General features: G+C 42.5%; 1 protein-coding gene across 1 annotated transcript in view; it reads left to right on the top strand.

Moving 5' to 3' along the window:
• LRRC40 (leucine rich repeat containing 40) overlaps positions 1-18740 on the top strand; it is a 30039-nt gene extending 11299 nt beyond the window's left edge. The window contains exons 9-15 of the mRNA XM_090049318.1: positions 2974-3019; positions 4337-4445; positions 5449-5556; positions 7894-8004; positions 9001-9078; positions 14257-14442; positions 18021-18740. Of these exons, the coding sequence (XP_089905444.1) occupies positions 2974-3019; positions 4337-4445; positions 5449-5556; positions 7894-8004; positions 9001-9078; positions 14257-14442; positions 18021-18126 (744 nt within the window). The 3' untranslated portion in view covers positions 18127-18740. The remainder of the gene's footprint in view (positions 1-2973; positions 3020-4336; positions 4446-5448; positions 5557-7893; positions 8005-9000; positions 9079-14256; positions 14443-18020) is intronic.
• Positions 18741-20064: the final 1324 nt, after the last annotated feature.

The raw sequence follows: 20064 nt of genomic DNA, 5'->3' as shown, positions 1-20064 counted from the left end.
TTTTATTTGTTGCAGGAATTGTAATGCATTTAGTGTATGAAGAAGGAGGTTAAGGAGATGGGATCAGTCCTTGTGAACTGTAGTCCTTCTGCTTCCAGAGTGTCTTTGGGATGCTAGTAATTTAAACTTTTATAGGTGGTCACAGCTTGAGTTTCCAATTTCTACATACACAGCTAGAACCTGGTGTCCTGTTGGCAGAAATACAATTCCCAGGGAGATGTCCTTTGAATGTGGTCAATGGCATATAATGCTAATTTCCCTACACATTAGAATTGAAATCTTCCAAATTGGGCACCTGCATTAGGGGAAATATTTCTTTCTAATCTTACTGCGCTTTAGCTTTCCGTTTATTTAATGGGGGTAATATTACTCCTTCATCTCTCATTGGTGGTGTTATCTTTGTGAAGTACTCTGCTACTGTATTGGTAAGTGCCATTAAAAACCCATGATGATAATTCTTCAGAGTGATGTTTAAACAGTATGTAGTTATGCATCAAAAATAAACGAAAAACAAGATACTGAATAGCTCCTCATTAAATGAATGTCCGTTATCTCTGAGGAGTCCACCTGTTTAATTCCAAGATCACATTCGATTTTTAAGATGTAGGTATAGAGAAGCCAAATTAATTCTGTCATTCCCATGTGTGTGCCTAATTGAAGTTTATATCATTTTTTGTGTGTGCTGGAGTATTGTTTTCTTATTATTTTAATCAGGCCAAAGATGCAGAAATTCTGTCTTATGGCATCAGATTGACACCCATTTAGCAGAATCAGAACCATCTGGTTATCACCTAGCTCTCTGGCACTTGAGCACTGAACTGGAGCACTTGTCCTTTTCTGCATTAGGGCTATGCTTTGGTAGCCAGTTTCACAGGCTTAGAATCATAGAAAAGTAGGGTTGGAAGGGACCTCAGGAGGCCATCTAGTCCAGACCCTGCTCAAAGCAGAACTGTCCTCAAGTAGATCATTGCAGCCAGGGCTGCTATTTGCTGACAGCAAGTGAAGGATGATTCAAGAGTATCTTAAGTTCTGTTGCAGGCTCTGGAAGGAATATGTTCTCTGTTGTGCCAAAAACCCTGCTTCTCACCCAGTCCCATTGGCCTTGCCCATCTAGTCCTAATCCCCTTCCTTTGCACCATGTCTGAGACCCAAACTTCTCTGCTACCTGCTCTTGCTTTCCTATTTCTGCTCTATCTCACCATAATTTTGTCCCCAGTTCCCTTGTCCAAGATCTCAGTTCTGTGTCACTCCAGTCCAAGTCATCAGGCTGTGTCATACACTCCCCACCTCATTTCCTCTTGCATGGCTCCCAGTCTCCTTATTCAGGTAGTCTCTGTTTACCATTACCTCCCAGTTCTCGGTCCCAGTCTTCATCTTTCCTCAACTCCCAGTTGGTTTCAATCTTTCCACTCACCTGCTGTCCCAGTGTGGCTACACTTCTTGTTTAATCTACTCCTTCTTCCCCAGTCTGTCTTCTCTGTCCCCATGCATGTCTGGCAGCCTCGACTCATTGCCAGGATGTCAGCATATGTGGGGTAGAGGTTATTGAGGGCACAGGAGAGACAGGCTTCCTTTTTCAGTTCTGATGCCAGATTTGCAGTAATCAAGAGAAACAATGGAAATGATGGGGGAATGTCAAGCTTTACCCCAGTGCCTGTTACCTGGAGGGAACGTACAGCCATAAGAGTCTGGAGATGAGGCATATGCAGTTCTCTTTGCCCTAAGAGTACTGGGGGAAGAAGTAAACAGTAGTTTTTCCAAATGATTGTAACTACCAAATTTGGGTGGATATCTGTGACATAAAGGTTGCTTGTTTCTGATATGAAGGTTGCCAGCTGTTAAATTTCTGTTCTGTGGGCAAAGACTTGTGGATGCTAAAGCAGTAGTTCCCAAACTGTGGGTCACAACCCCAAATAGGGTCACAACAAAGGTTCCCTCTAAGGTGCGTGCATGCATGGCCGCGCACAACTAAAAGTGTGTCTGTGCACAGCCTTTTCAAGGCCGTGCACCAGGAGAGGCTGGGGCAGGAGCCTGGTGCGGGCTCTGCCGGCTCCGGGGTAGTGCTCTACTCCCCCACATCAGGGCTGGGGCGTGGAGCACTTCCCCAGAGTGGGTGGAGCCTGTGCCAGCCCCCCGCCCCAGCCTCCATCCCTGCCTTGTCTCACCTCGGGGAAGAGCTGCTGCCTGCCCCAGTGAGACTCTGCCAGCTCCGGGACACTGCTCCATGCCCCTGCATCACCTTGGGGAGCGAGGAGGCACGTGGCGTCAGGGCCAGGGAGCGGAGCAGTGTCCCAGAGCCTGTGGAGCCTCACTGGGGCAGGCAGCAGCTCCTCCCCAAGGTGAAGGCAGGGATGGAGGCTGGGGCGGGTGGCTGGCACAGGCTCCGCTGGCTTCAGGGAAGTGCTCCACTCCCTGGCCCTGATGTGGGGGAGCAGAGCATTTCCCCAGAGCTGGGGAGCCCGCTCCAGCCCCTGGCCCCAGCCTCCATCCCCCTTCGGTAAGTGTCCCACGGCGGACCAAAGCAGTGCGCTCATGGACCGCTGCTCCTTAGAGGGAAAGTTGGTTACAACATCAGCAGATGGCGTCTCAGGGGTAGGGGGCTGTGGGTTGAGAGTGAAGAGCCATGTTGAGGAAGTGGGGTCATGCTGAGGAAAAGTTTGAGAAGCACTATGCTAGAGCCTTTAAAGAATAGGTTGCTTAACTATTTTTGTATGGGGAAGTATATTTTTCCCTGACCTTGTTCTCAAAACTTAGCTGAATTTTTTTTCTTAGACTCACCTGAAACAGTTAAAGTTCGGTAAAGTTATAAGCTACTGAAAATGGAGATTTTATTATGGGAAGTGTCAGACAACATTATAATAGTATAATGAACTTTACCAGCAATTTTGAAATTTTTCATTCTTTGTCTAAAGAAAACTACAAAAGTAATATTTAGCAAGTGCTTTTTTCCCTGACATTTTTCCGTCTTTTTAGAAAGGCACCCAAGAACTTCTGAAGTATCTAAGAAGCAAAATCCAAGGTACACTGTTGCTCTTTAATATAAATTGAAACATCTACCTTTTCAAAACGGTTACAAGACTTTAAAATTATTGTGAATGTAACCAAATTAGCTGTTTTTGTCTACATTTTATTTCTTCATTTAATATAAAAGAGATGTTGGTATTGGACAAATATACTACACATATGTACAGGTACACTACCCCCCAATCCATTTTTCTTTTGAGCAAAAGATGTTTTACTAAAAACGATGGCACTTGATTTTTCTTTAATAATGTGCTTTATCTTGCTGCACCAAAAGATGGCAGCGTTAATCAGTTTAGTGCAGGTATGAAGTTTCATTTAGGGCATTTTTACACGTGCTCCAGGAGGTGTCGGGGGGCACTTTAATTAGTGAGCTCTGCTAATTCAAATGTGCCCGATTGTCACTTGTATCAGTGCACCCTGCACTGAAAAATGGTAGTGGGGCATTTTGAACTAAAGATCATCAAACAGGCTTTAGTTCAGAGCAGCCCACCACCATTTTTTGGTGCAGGGATGCTGATACACGTGATTCTAGTCTGCTGGAACATGTTTATTTCCATGCTCCAGCAGACTCAATTAATCGAGTCTGCTCTGACCCGCTGGATTTCCAGTGCGTCAGAGCTGGCACCCTGCACATCTGTAGGGCACTTAGTTTTTGAATTGCTGGATTCAGAAAAATTCAGTCCTAGCACTAAGCGAGTAAAATGAATCTGGCTATAGATCAGGTACTCAGATGCTTATTTGTTGTTGTATATAGAAATGTTATATGTAGGTAAGAAAGCTAGTGTTAGATTAATAAAGTTAATACAATATTGATTTTAGGAATTGCACCAGTTACCATGGTGTCTGAGAGCCAGCTGGCAGCAGCAATCTTGTTTCATAGAAATTTGGGTTGAATAATAATGTATGCTTCTGTTTTTGACTCCCTATCTTAAAAGGATGATTGGTCTTGCTAACCTAGTTCTATTGCCAGGCGCTCTTCCATGAACTTAAAGTTGCTATAGTTTCCTTCTTTACTGGAAGTTAGACTGACAATATAGGTGTACTTGCTGTCAGATACTAATACTCATGCATGTGGTTGGTTTGTTAAGGCTTTATGCCAAAGATTGGGCATGCATAAATCAATTCTTTGCGTGCCTTAATCCTCAGTACTCACTAAACACATATATCCTATGCTCATAGAATTTGCATTAAGATTGCAAATGAAAAACAACAGACTGTAGAGAATGGGGTGTTACGTACAATATATTCTTATACAGATATTAGTATTTGGATGCTGTTTTCATAATTTTGTCTATGTACATGTTTTCTGTAGATGATATAACTAGCCCAAGTGAGGAATATCCTGTGACGGCCATGACTCTTCCAAGCGAGTCAAGAATTAACATGCATGCCATAACTGCATTAAAATTGCTAGAATATAGGTACGTGTTTTGCCGTTATCCATGTTTACTCCCTTTATATACCTTGCAGGTAAGTGCATTATTCACTTAGATGTTTAACAAGATGCCATTTCCGATTCTTTACCCATTGTTTGCATTGTAACAAACTGGTTATCTGCATAGTGGTTATTAGGGCTGTGTGAAGCTTTGGTAGCTGATTCAATTCGGAGAAGATTTGGCCTGATTTGGTGACCAAATCTCCAAATCTGAATTGAATCAGGAGACCAATAAAAAGCTCCAAATTTAATCAGAAGCCTCCAAATTGATTTGGAAAAGATTTGGCGCCGCTTCGGAGATTTGGTCATAGACTAAACAGGCAGCAGTCCTCACCATGCTGGACACAGCTAGCTCCAGCTGGTAAGTCTGTTGTGGTGGGTGGAGGGGGGAGGGAAGGGGCGTGGGTGAGAGATTGGGGCTGAGACAAGCTGCCCCCTTCTGCCTGGGGCAGGCAATGCCCACATCCCGCCCCCAGCTGGGCAAGCGGCAGCAGGGCATAGCCCCTGCTCCAAGCACTGTCACGCCTGCATCCCATATGCCCTGCCCCAGCTGGGCAGCTTGTCCCAGCCCCAATTTCCCCCTCCCCCAGCCCCAACAGATTTACCGGTTGGAGGCAGCTGTGTCCAGCGTGGTGAGGATTGCTGCCTGTTTAGCCTATGGCCAAAGTGGTGCCAAATCTTTGGATCTGATTCAGCCGAACTAAATCCGGACAGTGATTCAAATCTCCAAATCGAATCACCATCTCTCTGAATCAGCCAAATCTGAAGCAGTATTTGCAGCTTCACACAGGTCTATATGCATAAACTGCTTAAGTCATAGCATCTTCCAGCCATGCTGTCAACTTTGTAATTTGTTATAATCTGTTTAACTGGACTAGAAGAAAACTTACTTTACTGCTTATTTTTGGTGTAAAAGGGGGAATAAAGTCTAATACATACATTAACATGTTCGTTTTACTCTGCTAAATGAAGTGCTTTTCTTTGTTCAGTGAGAAACAAGCAATTTTGATTCCTGATGAAGTATTTAATGCAGTAGGAAGCAATCCTGTCACCACAGTAAACTTCAGCAAGAATCAGCTCAGTGAAATTCCTGCCAGGTATCAGCCATATTTTGGTTTATATTCCATTCTGCATCTACAACAGTGTGTGTTTAACATTTTTCCCAAGAATATTTACTCTGTCTTAAAATGTGCCAAAATATGATTCCAAAGTTATGAATAGGATGCATGCAGTTTTCTTGTGAGTAGTATGCAGGTGTGTTCTGTAGATGCTAACAGGTGAATTTTGTGTGAAAGAATAATTAGGAGAAGGTATGGCTGAGGGATGGTTTCATAGCACCATTCATTTTGTTTGTGGGTTGTTTTTGTTTTGCCTAACAGTTGTTGAAATGAATGAGAGGACACTCGAGTGCAATTTCACATAATAAAAATACAGTCCGTTAAATGGCAGAGTAAAGCTGTAGAATTGCTCATTGTTTTGTTTGAAGCGTTCACCTGTTCCTCTACAAAGAAATAATTTGTGTTCTTTGTCAGTACTTTGTTAGCTCAGCCCTGCACTATGAACAAGTCCCAATTTTAAACGTCAACTTCTGCAAGTAGTTCAGTCCAGCATTTTTTGAAAGGTCAGACAATTTCTGTATTCTTTTTTCTCTTACCTGTCTATCTGGTGTCTTGTCCCAACATGAAGTCACAATTTCTGTAGTGCAACACATTACTGATCTTCATGTTCTTACATCTAGAAGGCCACAGAAAGCTTTGTTGTGACATTTAGGGAACAAAATTTGTCATCAGCATTTAACTGTGTGCTGAACTAGCATTTTTAGATGCTGGGAGACATGGCCCTGCGTCCAGGAGGTTGTAGTCTAAATCGACAAGACAAGAATTAATTTAGTCTGGTTTTTTTTTTGGTTTTGTTTTTTTAAATGGCACAGAGTTGTATTTTTGTTCTTTGTGGGCCTCAGGAAAGATGGTGGAAGTTGGAGAGGATGTTTTAGCTTGATACTAAACAGGGTAATTTGTAGCTAATGAAATTCTTATCTGGCACAACAGCTTTTATAGTTTAAACAGGATGCCCAGTCAAACCACCATTGTTGTGGGCCAGAGATGAAGAGTCAGCAAGTGAGCCTGGGAGAAGGAAGAGCCACAATCCTTATTAAGATTTGAAATTATATATTACGTAATTCATAATAATTTAAAAATGAATGTTAGGTAGTAAGAGGTATGCCAACCCTCACTGTTTTGTGGAAGCAGAGTACTTTGTTGCAATACTTATTCATTCACCTTTTGAATGTCTAACTTGCTGTTGCTTCTCTGTGTCAGTGAGACTGTAGTTGCTATATAGTGCTGTTATATATAGCCACTGGCTTGATATTGCAGACCTTATTCAGGCAAAATCTGAATTAATTGTAACTGGGGACTTGACTGAGTAAAAGCTATAGTACTGAGTCCTGTATGAATGCTCATAACCTCTTATGGGCAGAGACTGTCTGCTCATATATATGCTTGTACAGGTTCTAACACAATAAGGACTGATCCTCAATGAGGTTACTAAGTAGTACTGTAACTCAGATAGACGATGATGTAGATGGGCTAACAAGTCTGTACCGAGTCTGGTTAATGTTGTTTGTTTGTATTGCTGTAGTGCCGAGGGGCCCTGCAACTCATGGGAAATCTCTCCTGGGAAAACTGGGTTAATTATGTGTTTCTATAATTCTGCAGAAAATCAGTTTATTAAATAATACTTTATTGAAGACTATTGCATTTCAGTGGCAAGGAAGGTAAGTAGGTTCTAAAAAGGAAGGAATATTAGTAAGAATTATAATACAATAGAGGATTATTTTGCATGTTAATTACCTCTTTTTGTTTAAAGACAGTTTCTTCCAAATGGATTTAACACTTAACTTCTTGAACTTCCTAATACTTTACATTGGAGTGTCTCCTAATTATCTCAGTAGTCTGTGAGAGCAGTAAGATAATGTTTTCAGTATCTCACAAAAATGAATTAATGGGACAGAAACAAAAGACTGAAATTTACACTAATCCACTGTATCTCCTGGTGGCTCCTGGTATGTTGAACTTCTGTGCCTTTTTAATAACTTCTGTACAAGTGTTGTTTTAACAGTGAAAGGTCAGCTCACCTCACCACATCTCTTTAAAATATCTGCTGACTGCATTTATCTGATCAAACATTCATAGGATAACTAGATATCAGTGAAGTCAGTCTGAGAAAGTTAAATATGAGTTTTGTCCTGACACTAAAATGCAAAGCTCAAGGACAGGAAGCTTTATTAAGTGTCACTCCCACTATTTTCTCTCTCCAATTGCTACTGAAATTCCAAAGAGCACAGATCAGACTTCACAGTGGCACAGGGTCTTAGTGACTAAGATGGAAAGTGTTTTGCTCGTTTAATAAAGTTTATTTGTATTGGGTTGCAGGATTGTAGAGCTGAAAGAATCAGTTTGTGATGTCAGTCTTGGCTTCAATAAGCTCTCATCCATTTCCCTGGAGCTCTGTTTGCTTCACAGATTGATGCACGTGGATGTCAGGTTTGTGGTCTTTTTGAATAATATATTTTCACACCCTTTTAAACCAGATAGTGGATTATTTCAGTAATGAAATAATATTTACATTCTTTAAAGGTTTCTGTGGTATTGTTGGTATGTATAAAATATATTAATATATCTGGAGATGGGTGCTAACCTAGATCTAAACACTCTATAAAGGTATTAAGTGGATAGTTTCTGAGTAAATAAGACTTGATTGAGTGTAGAGTTCTACACAAAGGTCTTGGGTAACTATCAGAAAAGGGACCCAGGGGCAGCTAATCTGGATAAAAGCTGCATCCCCACAAGAATAATACAGGTGTGGTGTGCTTTGTGAGCTCAGTGTGTATCTTTGGGCAACTGCATTTGTAGCTACAATAACTTGTGGTGCTCTGTGTTTTCATTCAAGGCAGTAGGATCATGCCACTGACACACAAAAGTGAAAATAAGTAAAGCACAGTGCCAGATGCAGCATCTTCCCTTGTCTTGTTTTAAATTAAAATAATCTGTTAAAAATAAATGTCCTGCTGAAAGTAGAGAAGCAGAAGGAGTGAAATAGGCAAAGGGAGAGTGAAGATAAGTAAGATCATATGAGACTGATGGGGAGGAGCCAGACACAGGAAGGTTAAGACTGAGAAACATTTAATGATTGTTGGGGCAGCAGTGAGCCCTGGCTGGCCATTTCCAAACATTCCCTACTCAGCCAGTATGCATGCTCCAAACGTGGAAATATATGCAGGTGGGCTGCTGTTTAGCACAGTAAAGACCACACTAGAGATATGGAGAGTGGTTGAAGGTGGAGGGCCTGGGGCTTTATTACCAGCTCACCTCCCAGAGCAGGGTTGGAGCATGTCAGTGGGAGCAGGTAGGCAGTATGCGACGTGATAATAAAGAGCTGACTGGCAAATGCATGTACTTTTTGCTTGCTGGGAATGTTTAATTAAAACTTCAAGCTGTCTAAAACTTCTATAAATACTGTTTCTTTTATTTACAATTTAGAAATAACTTTTTGACATCTTTACCTGAAGAAATGGAAGCACTTACAAAACTGCAAATAATCAATCTTGCCTTTAATAGGTAAGTACCATTCTGTTTGTTTTATTATAATGTTGCCTGTTAGGCGAAGTCCAGTCTGTGTTGCTCTTTCATGTTTGTAGCAGGGTGCAAAGACAAAAACTCCCACAATGGTTCCATTGCAATTCTGTTAAAGTTGTCTTGTGTCCAGATGAAATGATGTCATCAGATGTTCCTGCATTATTTGCAAACAGAAGCCCCGCTCTCCCGCGCTTCAAATGTTCACAGCAGTCTACAAATAGTACTTAGAAGAGTGTTTGCACTGCATGTCTTATTTGGGCAAGAACAAACATCCTTTGCCTCCATCTTTCTGTCTTCCCTCACCAGAAGGCTATACTTCAGACTCGTTTTCTCACCGATGCTGATGGGGAAGAAGAATTTGGCAGGAGAAATGCTCCTGTCAGTGTAGTTGTATATTTTTGAGGTTATACTGTTAGCATGCTTCATCATGCTTCTCTGAGAAATGCCTTTTATGAGATCCTGGCCTTATTGAAATTAGAATTTTGATATTAACTTCAGTCAGGCCAAGATTTCACCCTTAATACTTTATCACTGAGTTGTTGGTGTCCTCTCTGCACCCTCCCACCTCTTCCCCCTTCCAACCTAACCTACCTGCGAAAGATGCATTTTAAATTATAATGGATGGCCTTTTTTCTCCCTAGTCAGTTAGTATTTGCTCATTGGTTTAGGACACTAGTTGGTCATTGTTCTTTGGTGATGGGCCAAAATTGTCCAGCCCAAGTCCAGGATGGGATGATGGTAGGACCCAGCCACCTCTGCTTTCTGTGCTTCCAAGCTGCAGCATGGCATAGGCAAAGCCCCCATTTTGGAGGCCTTGCACTGCTGAAGCCCCAGCAGTGTGGGCTGTAGGTTGTTGACCCCTGGTTTAGGAAGAAATTACAGCATTCTGATTTGATACAGGTATGAACATGTGACATTACTACCAATACAAGTCAGCTAGGTAAGTTCCTTCTTAAAAGAATAAACACAGAGTCCTGTCCCTCTCGTTGGGTGTTTGACATGAAGTCTGTTTAAAATACAGGATGCAATTCCTTCTTTCTGAAGCAGCGAAGTAAGAATGAGAATGCCTTTGAGAGATTTAGTCTTCTTGCTCTATGTCAGTATGTTTTATGCTCTTAAGTAATTTTCAGCCTGTTTCAAAAAAGTTTAGTACCACAAAATATTAGAAGTGCACCAATACATTGGCCATATCATATCGGCACCGATTAAAGGAAAATTGACATTATTGGCAATCGGCTTTTTTTGGCTGATGTGGTTGATAATGTCACCAATAAATGCTGCATGAATGTGTGCAGCCACATCCTGCACAGAGCCAGGAGTGGAGCCTGGAAAGCAGTGTCTGGCTGGTAAGTCTGTGGGGTAGGGAAAGAATAGGGGGAGGAAGGGGGGGGCGGGGTGCAGATCAAGGCCCAGTGGTGAGGGAGGGAGTGGGACAGGAGCAGAGCCAGAGCCAGACAGTGCACAGCCAGGGCAGGGCAGAGTGCGGGACGGAGCCATGGTTCATCCAGGGGGGCAAAAATGGGGGGGTGGCTCCCATGGCTGTGCACACCCCAGAGGAGACATGGGGAGCTTGTACCCCTTGGATCTGTGCATGGAGCGAGGGCTGGCTGCTGCTATGTGCTTGGGGTGGAGGCTGCGCTGGGCTGCGCTTAGGATGGAGAGGAGAGCTACAGGGAGGACCATGATGAATATCTGGGTGGCTGTAGTCCTGCCCCCACCAATCGGATGCAGCCTCTTGCCCCAAGCATGCATCAGCAGCCTGCCCTTACCCCATGCACAGATCCAGGGGGCACATGCCCCGCATCCCTGCCCTTGGGGTGCGTGCAGCAGCAGTAGCCACCCCTCCCCACCCCCTTACAGCTCCTGGATAAGCCACGGCTCTGCGCAGTGCTTGCCCCATCCCAGCCCCACTTCCTCCCTCGGCCACAATCTGCCCCCCCATGCCTCCTCCTCTGCCCCTTCCCTCCAACTGCCTTACCATCTGGACACTGCTCTCCAAGCTGCCAAGCTTCATATTGGAGATCAGATTGATATCAGTGGATGTGCTGGTCAATAATTGTCCATTGGTATTGGCCCAGGAAATCTTTATCGATGCACCCCCTACAAAATATGTAAATTCTCTCTTACATCCTTTCCAGTTTTTCATTCCCACAGTATTCATACATACATCGCAAGCAGAGCCTTGCTACATATGGCTTAAGGGAACAGTGCCTAAGGCATTGTGATATGAGAATCAGTACTAATCTGTGATCCACTGGGCACATCTAACGTTCATTAGTGCACCATAATTGTGGTGCATTAAGTTTAGTACCTGTAATAACAGTACCTGTAATAACTGGTACTAACTTTAATGCGCCATAATCAGCGCTACTGCACTGTAGTGTTGGTGCCTGCTTTTTTGTGTGACACTAATGTTCAGTAGACTAATTCTACTATGTACTAGCATGGTTTTTGCCTGCCATGCTAATGTTAAGTAGAATTAGTCTGTGCATATGAACTTAGAGCCCAACTTTCAAGGAAGGTTACAGGGGACTAGAGTGTGCACACAGTCTTCTACATGCACAACGTGGTGCTTTTGTATTTAGAAACTTCATGTACACTTTTGCTGGCTGACTGATGGCTCAGATGAGTCAATCCTAAGGGCTAGATCCAATAAAAGACTTAGTTTCCTAGAAGTTAATCACAGGAACACCTGACTTGTACATTCCTGACATTGAAGTGGAATCCAGAACCCTGTGTTAGGTATCTAGGATCCCTTATTCAGGGCATGGGTAAAATGAATCACCTCAAAATGATAGCCAGAACAGCCAATATGTTGAGTAGGAAGCTGCTTCAGGTCAGCATGCTTGGAGCACAGCTGCTTAGTTAGTTAGTTAGTAGGAACCACTGGAAACGGAGATATCTGAAATCTTGCCCTCTGTTGGTGCTTCAGGCAGGGGTGCAGGGAGGCTCCTCCATCCACTTGGGATCCAGGATCCACAGCTTGGGACCTTCTCCTAACACCTTATGGCCTTTCTTTTGAAGACCAGAAGGGGCTTGCTCCTTTCTTGTGAGCTTCAAAGGCAAAAGTGAAGGTGCTGCTGGAATAGGGGGCAGAGAGTACTTTTCCCCCCAGAATTGCAACTTTAGACTCTTGCATCTAAATTCTACCTCAGTCCTTTTTTGATTCAGGCCCAAAAAGGAAGTGGACAGAACAAGTATATGTGAAGGAGATTCATCATACCATTCATAGTGGCATGCATCTCCCACCATGTTTGCAGAGCAGCAGTGAAGCATACCAAAGTGGGGTTTTGGCTGCTGACCAGCTGGACACAACAGACAAAGAAAGAAAGAGTTACCAGATTTTTGTTTTAATTGATTAACTGACTACATATTGACCAATGTTGCTTGGAAGTAGGAGGTGCAGGAGATGAAGATGCCTGGGCCTGTGTGGGAACAGGAGTTCTCTCTTGGATTTGACTACAGCTTTCCTAGACTTGCAGTCTTCCTATTATGACCACATCATATAATTTCTAATTAATCCACTAGGTTAATTTCTAGTAGGACTGAGAAATGAGTGACCATTTACTTACTCTGGGTAAATGGCGGGGATCAATTGCCCAGTACCCTGTGTTAGAAAATCCCATCCTCTACCCATAACTTGTTTTTTGTTGCAAAGCTGCCCATCTAACTTGATTGCAAATATTTAAAGAAAGCACTGACACCTTAGTGGTGCAAAGAAGCAGTGACCAAGCTGGTTTCCTAGGAGCTCTTCAGTTAAATTGTTTCTATTTTTATTTACTTCCTGTTAATTCCCATTTCATTAGGAGGCTGATGGCAATGGGCTAGGGAAGTTGTAGGTTCATTTTGCCCTTTAAAGACTTCTTTCTCCATCACAGCATAGTTCTGGCTAAATCCAGTTTGCCTTGCTTATTGTATAGATCCCACTTGCCCTGACTCTGTAAAGCTATACTATGCTTTTTTTTTAAAGAAGCAAACTGAACCACACAATGAGAATACTGAACATTCCCTCTCCTAAAGGGTTTCCATTGTCTTGGACCACCCACGCTACAGTGAACCTCTTCAAAATTTTGCCATTAAAACAAAGTGAATAAAAACTATTAGTAGGAGGAAGGCACCAGCTCAAACCCAGCAGGCACTCTGATTAGATCTCTGACATCTCTGCTTTCCAGCAAGAAACAATGAAAAGAGTTCTGTGGACTAGAAATAACTTTCCCTTCATTAAGCCAATCAAGGCACATTTATGCAACATGGGAATTACGACTTTATGACTTCCAGGCTTTATGACTCAGCAAATATCCCTTTTGTTCTTATGTGCAACATTGAAGGCTCTTCCCGCATGAATATATAAAGGAAAAGCATTCTTTGGAATCAAAATTTGCCTCTCTCTGTTACTGAAAACGAGTTGTGAAAATGGTGTGGTGATTTGAGATTTTTGCTGAATCTCTGGATATTCTGTGTCATGCTATGAAGACAGATGTTAGTATTTAGCAGAATCCAAAAATAGTTTTAAATAAGTATTTCTGAAAGATTTTTAATTGTGTGGAGCAGTGCACTCATCACTAATGTTTCAAAGCTGCATTACTCAGCTGTCACCTTATGGAAGCAGTGGGTAGATAAAATGTTAGATAATTACAAATGTTGATACTTCTGCTCAGAATTTTTTCTTCTTTTGTTGCTGTAGGCAGCCAACAAAATGTTGTTAAATGCAAAGCTCTCTCATGCTCTCTTTAATTTAGGAACTGGCCATAAGTAGAAAGTATGTGTTTTAGGTCTTTGGGGAATCAAAATGGGATTAAGTTTGGGGAATGCAGTGAATCTGTTTACAAGAAATGTTAACCTGGACTGTAACTCATCTGGCTAGTGTCATTACTAGTTACAGTTCACAAAATGAATCCTCTTTCCTTGCCTGATGTTTTCTGGTATGTAGATGCTGACCAATCATCTGAGAAATTCCACTTCTTTTTCTATTTGTGGACTAAAATAATTGATACCTTTTCCATTCTTCCAAAAATGCAAGTTAAAAAAAAAAAAAGTTAGTATTTAATAAGAAACATGGTTAGTTAAAATGCTTTCACCTCCCAATCTGTTTTGTTTTGCTTTTTGTACAACTTTATTTTTTAATTTGATTGATAAAGGAAATGTGTTTGCCTCTTGCAGGTTTAAAATATTTCCCACTGTCCTTTATCGCATCCCAACACTTGAAACTATCCTGCTCAGTAACAATCAGGTTGGATCTATAGATCCAGTCCAGCTGAAGAAGATGGACAAGCTTGGCACCTTAGACCTTCAGAACAACGACCTCCTACAGGTGCCACCAGAACTTGGAAACTGTGAAACTCTGAGGTGACTTTGTTTTGAATTTTGTAAAGTAGTTTGTTTTATTTACAGAATATTCTTCTTGAGACTCTATTTGCATATTTTTTTGCTCAGGGAAACATGTAGAATCACAAATGTATTTGTTTTCAGATTTAAGTGCCAAAAATGGCTGACTTCTAGCAATCCCATATGAAGCAACTGTAATCACTCTCATAGTTTCTTAGGACTATTTGAGAAGAGAGGAAGGTTTTGTTTCATTAATTCATTTTTCAATTTTTTTCTTCCAAACCGGAATGATGTATATTTATGGTAAGGCCAAATCACCTTACAGAGGTATGACTGAGCATGTTGTTAAGCACTGAGTCACTCTTGTAGCTAGTGCAACTTCAATGTGTGAATTTACTAAGTTGGTCTGCTTTCAACTTGCGTGATCCCTGCTTTTTACAGGCTTTGTCTCATTACAGTGGATAGTCCGTTTTTGACGTTTGTTCTACGGATGTCTGTCACAATTAAATGGTAAACAATAAACTGTCCCAAGATGTTTGTACTAGAGCTGCTATTTAACATATTAATCAATGATCAGGAAAAGAGAGAGAGCAGTAGTACAAATATATGAGGAGGAAACAGTAATATTCAATGTGAGTAAAGAATGGAAAAGTTGATGAGGAAGTTAGAGGGACCTAATAAATCTAGGTGAATGGTGACACAATGGCAGATGAAATGTAGCACTGACACCTGCAAGGTAATCCAGGGTGGAAAGAATAACTTGACTTCTTCTCCACATTGCTGAGTTTTAAATTAACTTTAGGTACTTGGTGTGGAGGGAGGAGACTGTAAGGTCATCAGTGGATTGAAAAATTATATTGTCATCAGTTTTAACATAATAATACATGTTTTTAATGTCATTTTTCCACTATACACATTTAGCTTACATGCTCAAGTAGATTATTCTGTTCAGTTCTGCTTGTGTCTCGAAGGCTATACTAGAAACCAAGGATTAAGGAATGTTTTTGTGGGGTTTTTATGGTTTTACAAATCATAAGAGTCTGAGCAAAACTGCTTGATAAAGGGGAAACTGCAAGATGGTTTGGTTTGACTTAAAGAACAGACAAGGCAAATAACACATGAAATAGTTACTACAAAGACTGAGAGCCTCTTTACCCTTTTCAACACAAAAGATGGGGGGTACTTTCAGGGAAACTGAAAGGTAACCAATTCACAGCTGATAACACAGTTGATAATCTGTGCGTGAAGCAAGTGACATCAATCTGTAGCACTGGGGCAAGGAGTTTAACCAGATTCAAGAAAGAGTTGTTATGATATTGCTAAAGAAGATCAAACACATGAGGATATAAACATTCAATCTTCAGGCTGTAACCAATCCACTAAATTATAGGGTTTGATGCGGCAGGTCACTTCATTGCCTGTGATACTGTTCCTTGGGTGTTCTGATGTACTGCTGTCAACTGCAAGCTACTACACATAGTAAATCCCTGATTCCATTGGGGATGGCAGGCCCTCTTGTCTTTACTGCCTCCTGCAAAAACTGTTTTGATGTCATGAAGGGATACTGGCTGGTATCTTCCTTTGTTTCAAATTGTCTTGTGGTTAGAACCTCTGCTCAACAAATAGGAAACTCTTAATTCCATCCTTTTTCTGATGGAGTTCAAACCCATATTCCCCTGTACTAGTAGAGTGTCTTAACTGCCAGGCTATTGGCCAGGGGTCGGCAACATTCTTGGGCAGGGTGCCAAAAACACCCACAACTTCCAACTTGTAAGATGTTGGTGTGCCAGGGGTGGATGACAGCAGAGCATGAGGGGCCCAATCCTTGCTGTTGCTGTGTAGCCCCGGCCCCTTCCCTGCCATCCACCCAGGGGCACGCGTGCCAAGCAGAATGCCTTCGAGTGCCACAATCTGCACCCGTGCTGGGGGTTGCCTACCCCTGCTATAGGCTATTCCAGAGAATAAGTACAAGAGGATACCACAGAAGTTAGGCACATCCTAGAGTCTGATATTCTGGGATTCTGATCCTTGCCTTTATTTTTCATCCAATGACTTAATATAAAATGCAGAGCCACTGCTGGAATTTTGGGTCTAATCCAGAGCCATCTACAGTTTGGGAGGTAGAAGGAGGAGAAAAGTGACCACAGAATTTTCACTTCCTAGGCAATGCTCTGACCACCTGGCTATTACAAAAAGGAGGCACTGCATCACCACTTCCTTTTGTATTTTTTTCAAAGCACTGGTTGTAACTATATTGTGTAGGAAGCCTGATACACCCATTGTGTTAGATATGTTCTAAGAATACCTACCAGAATTCCCAAAGGGACTTAGATGGAGGCCTAGCTTCAAGATCTGTAGCTTGCTGAATTCAGTAGGTTCTGGGTCAATGGGGTAGGTTAAACATATCATCAGGAAAAGGGGATGACTAAAGTTTCTAACTTATGAGGGAACTTACAGGGCCAGAACCTTGTGCTTACATAAAAGCATGTGTACAGCATGTACACTGCATAAAGTATGGAGGCTGAACATAACCTATTGGCATTGCATTGCAACCCGTTGGTTCCCTCTATTTTTTTTTAAAGTCCTTTTCCTAACATCAGGGGTTGCTTACAGACATGGGGGGAAAAACAAAAGTTTTACTTTCAGCTCAGCACACTCCTTTGCCAAGCACAAAACATGCCCAGAATAGGGATTGTGTTAGTCTGACCCAGCTCGCCCAAGGTCTCTGTAGATTGCAGGCTTCAGCAGGCTTTTTAACACTTTTATCTAACAGCTGATTGAATCAGCCATACTGAAGCACCTGATCTGTATAGGTACTGGGAAGCCAGGTCAAACTAAATGCACTACCTCTTCCAGTAAAGCACTATTTTGTTTTTCACATCTGTCAGTAGCCTGGTAGACATTTTGCTGAAAAAGTATTACCACATTTACCCAAATCCCAGGCAACTCTGAATTTAAGATGGCACTGATAATTGCATTCTTTACATTAAAAATTTTAACAAGTATGCATAAAATCTGATTATTGGAGGGTCACCTTAAATCTGTCTCCCCATTGCTGTGGCAGGGGAAGCAGCAGCAGTGGGAAGGCTACTGGCAGGGAAAGGAGCAATGGAGTGGCAGGCTGTGAGGAGGCAGGTGATGGGGGCAGGTGGCTTGACCCCCCCCCCCCACACTTTCTTGCCCCCCAGTACCTGTCCCCTTCCAGTTGCATGCTTCCCCATTTACCTTTTGTGGCTGCTTTGGCCCTGGCCAAGTGGCCACAGTGGTGGAAGCCCTCAAGGCAAGCAGCAGCTACTGCTCTGGCCACGGGCCCAGGTCAGTATTCAACTTTAAATCTAGGCTTTTTTTTCCCCCTCACCTTAAACTCAAGTGAATACTGTATGTTTTCCTAAATGTAAAATGTACAGAATGCTCTCAAGTCACGCAAATAGACCTGTCTGTGCATATCCGCAGGGCACGCTAGTATTTGAATAAGAAGTCTCTTGAGAAGCTATCCTACTGTGAAACAGAGTAGCAGCAATTATAATTCTGCTAAAAGAATGAAATATGAATATAAAAAAGCAAACCACTGACACTAACACATTTCTCTGTTTCCCTAGGACACTTCTGCTAGAAGGAAACCCGTTCCGCACTCCTCGAGCAGCCATTCTGGCAAAAGGAACAGCTGCAGTACTGGAATATCTAAGAAGCCGAATTCCTACTTGATCATAGTCAAGTTTTCGTTTCTTTGTTGGGCTCATGAATTAAAGTGCAAGCAAAGTTTGTCCAGTGCAGCAAACTTAGTCTTCCCAGTTGTCAACTATATTAAACTGGCCTGTGCCATAAAGTATTTGTATTCTGCATGTTGAGAAAGGTACCCAACAATTTTAGAGTTTTTTTCCAAAGTTACACATCTGAACACTGCATTAAAAACATCACTGTCTCTGGAATTATACCCTGTAAATTCAGGATTTCTTTGCATACTGGTTTCAGTAACTTTTTCTACAAGTCAATTTTTAAAATTTTCCAAATGTCAAAAGACTTGTGTAAAAGTCCAAAGTAAGCTTTCTGAAGGGTTGTATTGTATGGAATTCCAAGACCATATGTTTTGTGGTAGCTAATTGGTTTTAACTGTTGCATCAAGTATCATTATATGTCACCTGTCTGCCTGTTCTAAAATGCCCCAAAACTTAAATTGTGGAGTTATAGTATAACAAAAAAGGCAAGGGTAAGGATTGAAGTGTGCTACAAAGGGTGTACATGTTTACAGTAAAACTGATCAAAATTTACTTTGTTACTAGCACACTTTAAAACAATAAATGCTTCCTATTGGACGTCAACTGTCACCTCTGTTTGTTGTAGAAAACGCACTATTGAGATGTCACATTAATATTTCATTAACTTGACATGCCTGTTCAGGCTGGAAGTGGCACCTTTGTCAGTCTCAACTGCTATGTGGCTACAAATAGATTTCTCTTTTCTTAGGCTTGACATGCCTTGAATGATAGATTATATAAGGACTAGTCATGCATAGCTTTGCATTGATGGTTATTCTTTGGATGTGAAGTATTCAGTATGTAGGTTCAAAATGTCTTGAAAATTAATAGCTACCAGGTCTTCAAGGCTATGTTTTCTGGAGAATTCCACACTACTGTGGCAATATATAGATAAGTCAGGATGTCTGTGTACTATAATGCCATGTGGCACTCTGCCCAGGCTAATCAGCCTGCTGAGTAGTAGTCAGGACTCAGCTCTACACCAATGCCACTATACTGCTTCTGTGCCCTGTTAGGTCATTGAGGGCTGGCTTAGGTATCTCTAGGCAGTACTGTGCATATCTACACAAGATGCTTTGCTGCAAAGTAATGTAGTTCACTAAGCAGTAAGCATGTGTGTCTACACTGCACGTGATTACTGTGCAGTAAACCTCACGAGTCGCAAGTAAATTTGCTACCTGCAAATGCAAACAGCAAATTTTCTTGTATGCTGCTGCACTGTTACTAATCACATGTAGATAACTGACCAGGAGCAAATCTGCTTCCAGTGAGCTAGCCACCAGGGGGTGGGAGATTGCTCCCTGCCCCTGGAAGCTGCTGGGGCAGGCTTTGTCACCAGAGCCTGGGTGGGGACCACGTTTCCCTGCCCCAGCAGCAGGGAGCTCCAAGACCCCCACTCTGAGATCATGATCAGGGAGCAGCGTCTAGGGGATCCTTAGATCCTTATCTCCCAACCCGAGCTCCACCATCACGGGGTTTGGGCTGAGAGACCCTTCTCTTCCAGCCTGATAAGGTCTCCCAGCCTGAGCCCCACGACAGCAGAGCTGGGGCTGGGAGATGAGGATCTCCTAGCACTGGCCCCATAACCATGGAATTGGCACTGGGAGCTCCCTGCTGGTTGGGGCTGGAGAACCTGTTCCCCCACCCAGGTCAACAAGCACAGAGGCTCCCCGGCTTGTTCCCCACCCAGCTCTGCACTCATGTAGCTGGGCAGGGAACAGATTCCCCAGCCTCTGCCCCATAATCATGGAGTGGAGTGGAGGCTGGGACTGTCCTGGTCAGAAGCAGGTCCCAGCTCTGTGCCCTGATTGGGTGACTGAGGCATGGGGCTTGGAAAGAGCTACAGGTGTGAGGTGGGTCCCAGCCTCCTGCTGGGACCTGCCCCTCC

This window comes from Crocodylus siamensis, chromosome 5, assembly GCF_052110815.1.
Source record: "Crocodylus siamensis isolate JL-2025a chromosome 5, ASM5211081v1, whole genome shotgun sequence".
Lineage (NCBI taxonomy): Eukaryota > Metazoa > Chordata > Crocodylia > Crocodylidae > Crocodylus > Crocodylus siamensis.
This window is presented reverse-complemented; position numbering and strand designations above follow the sequence as displayed.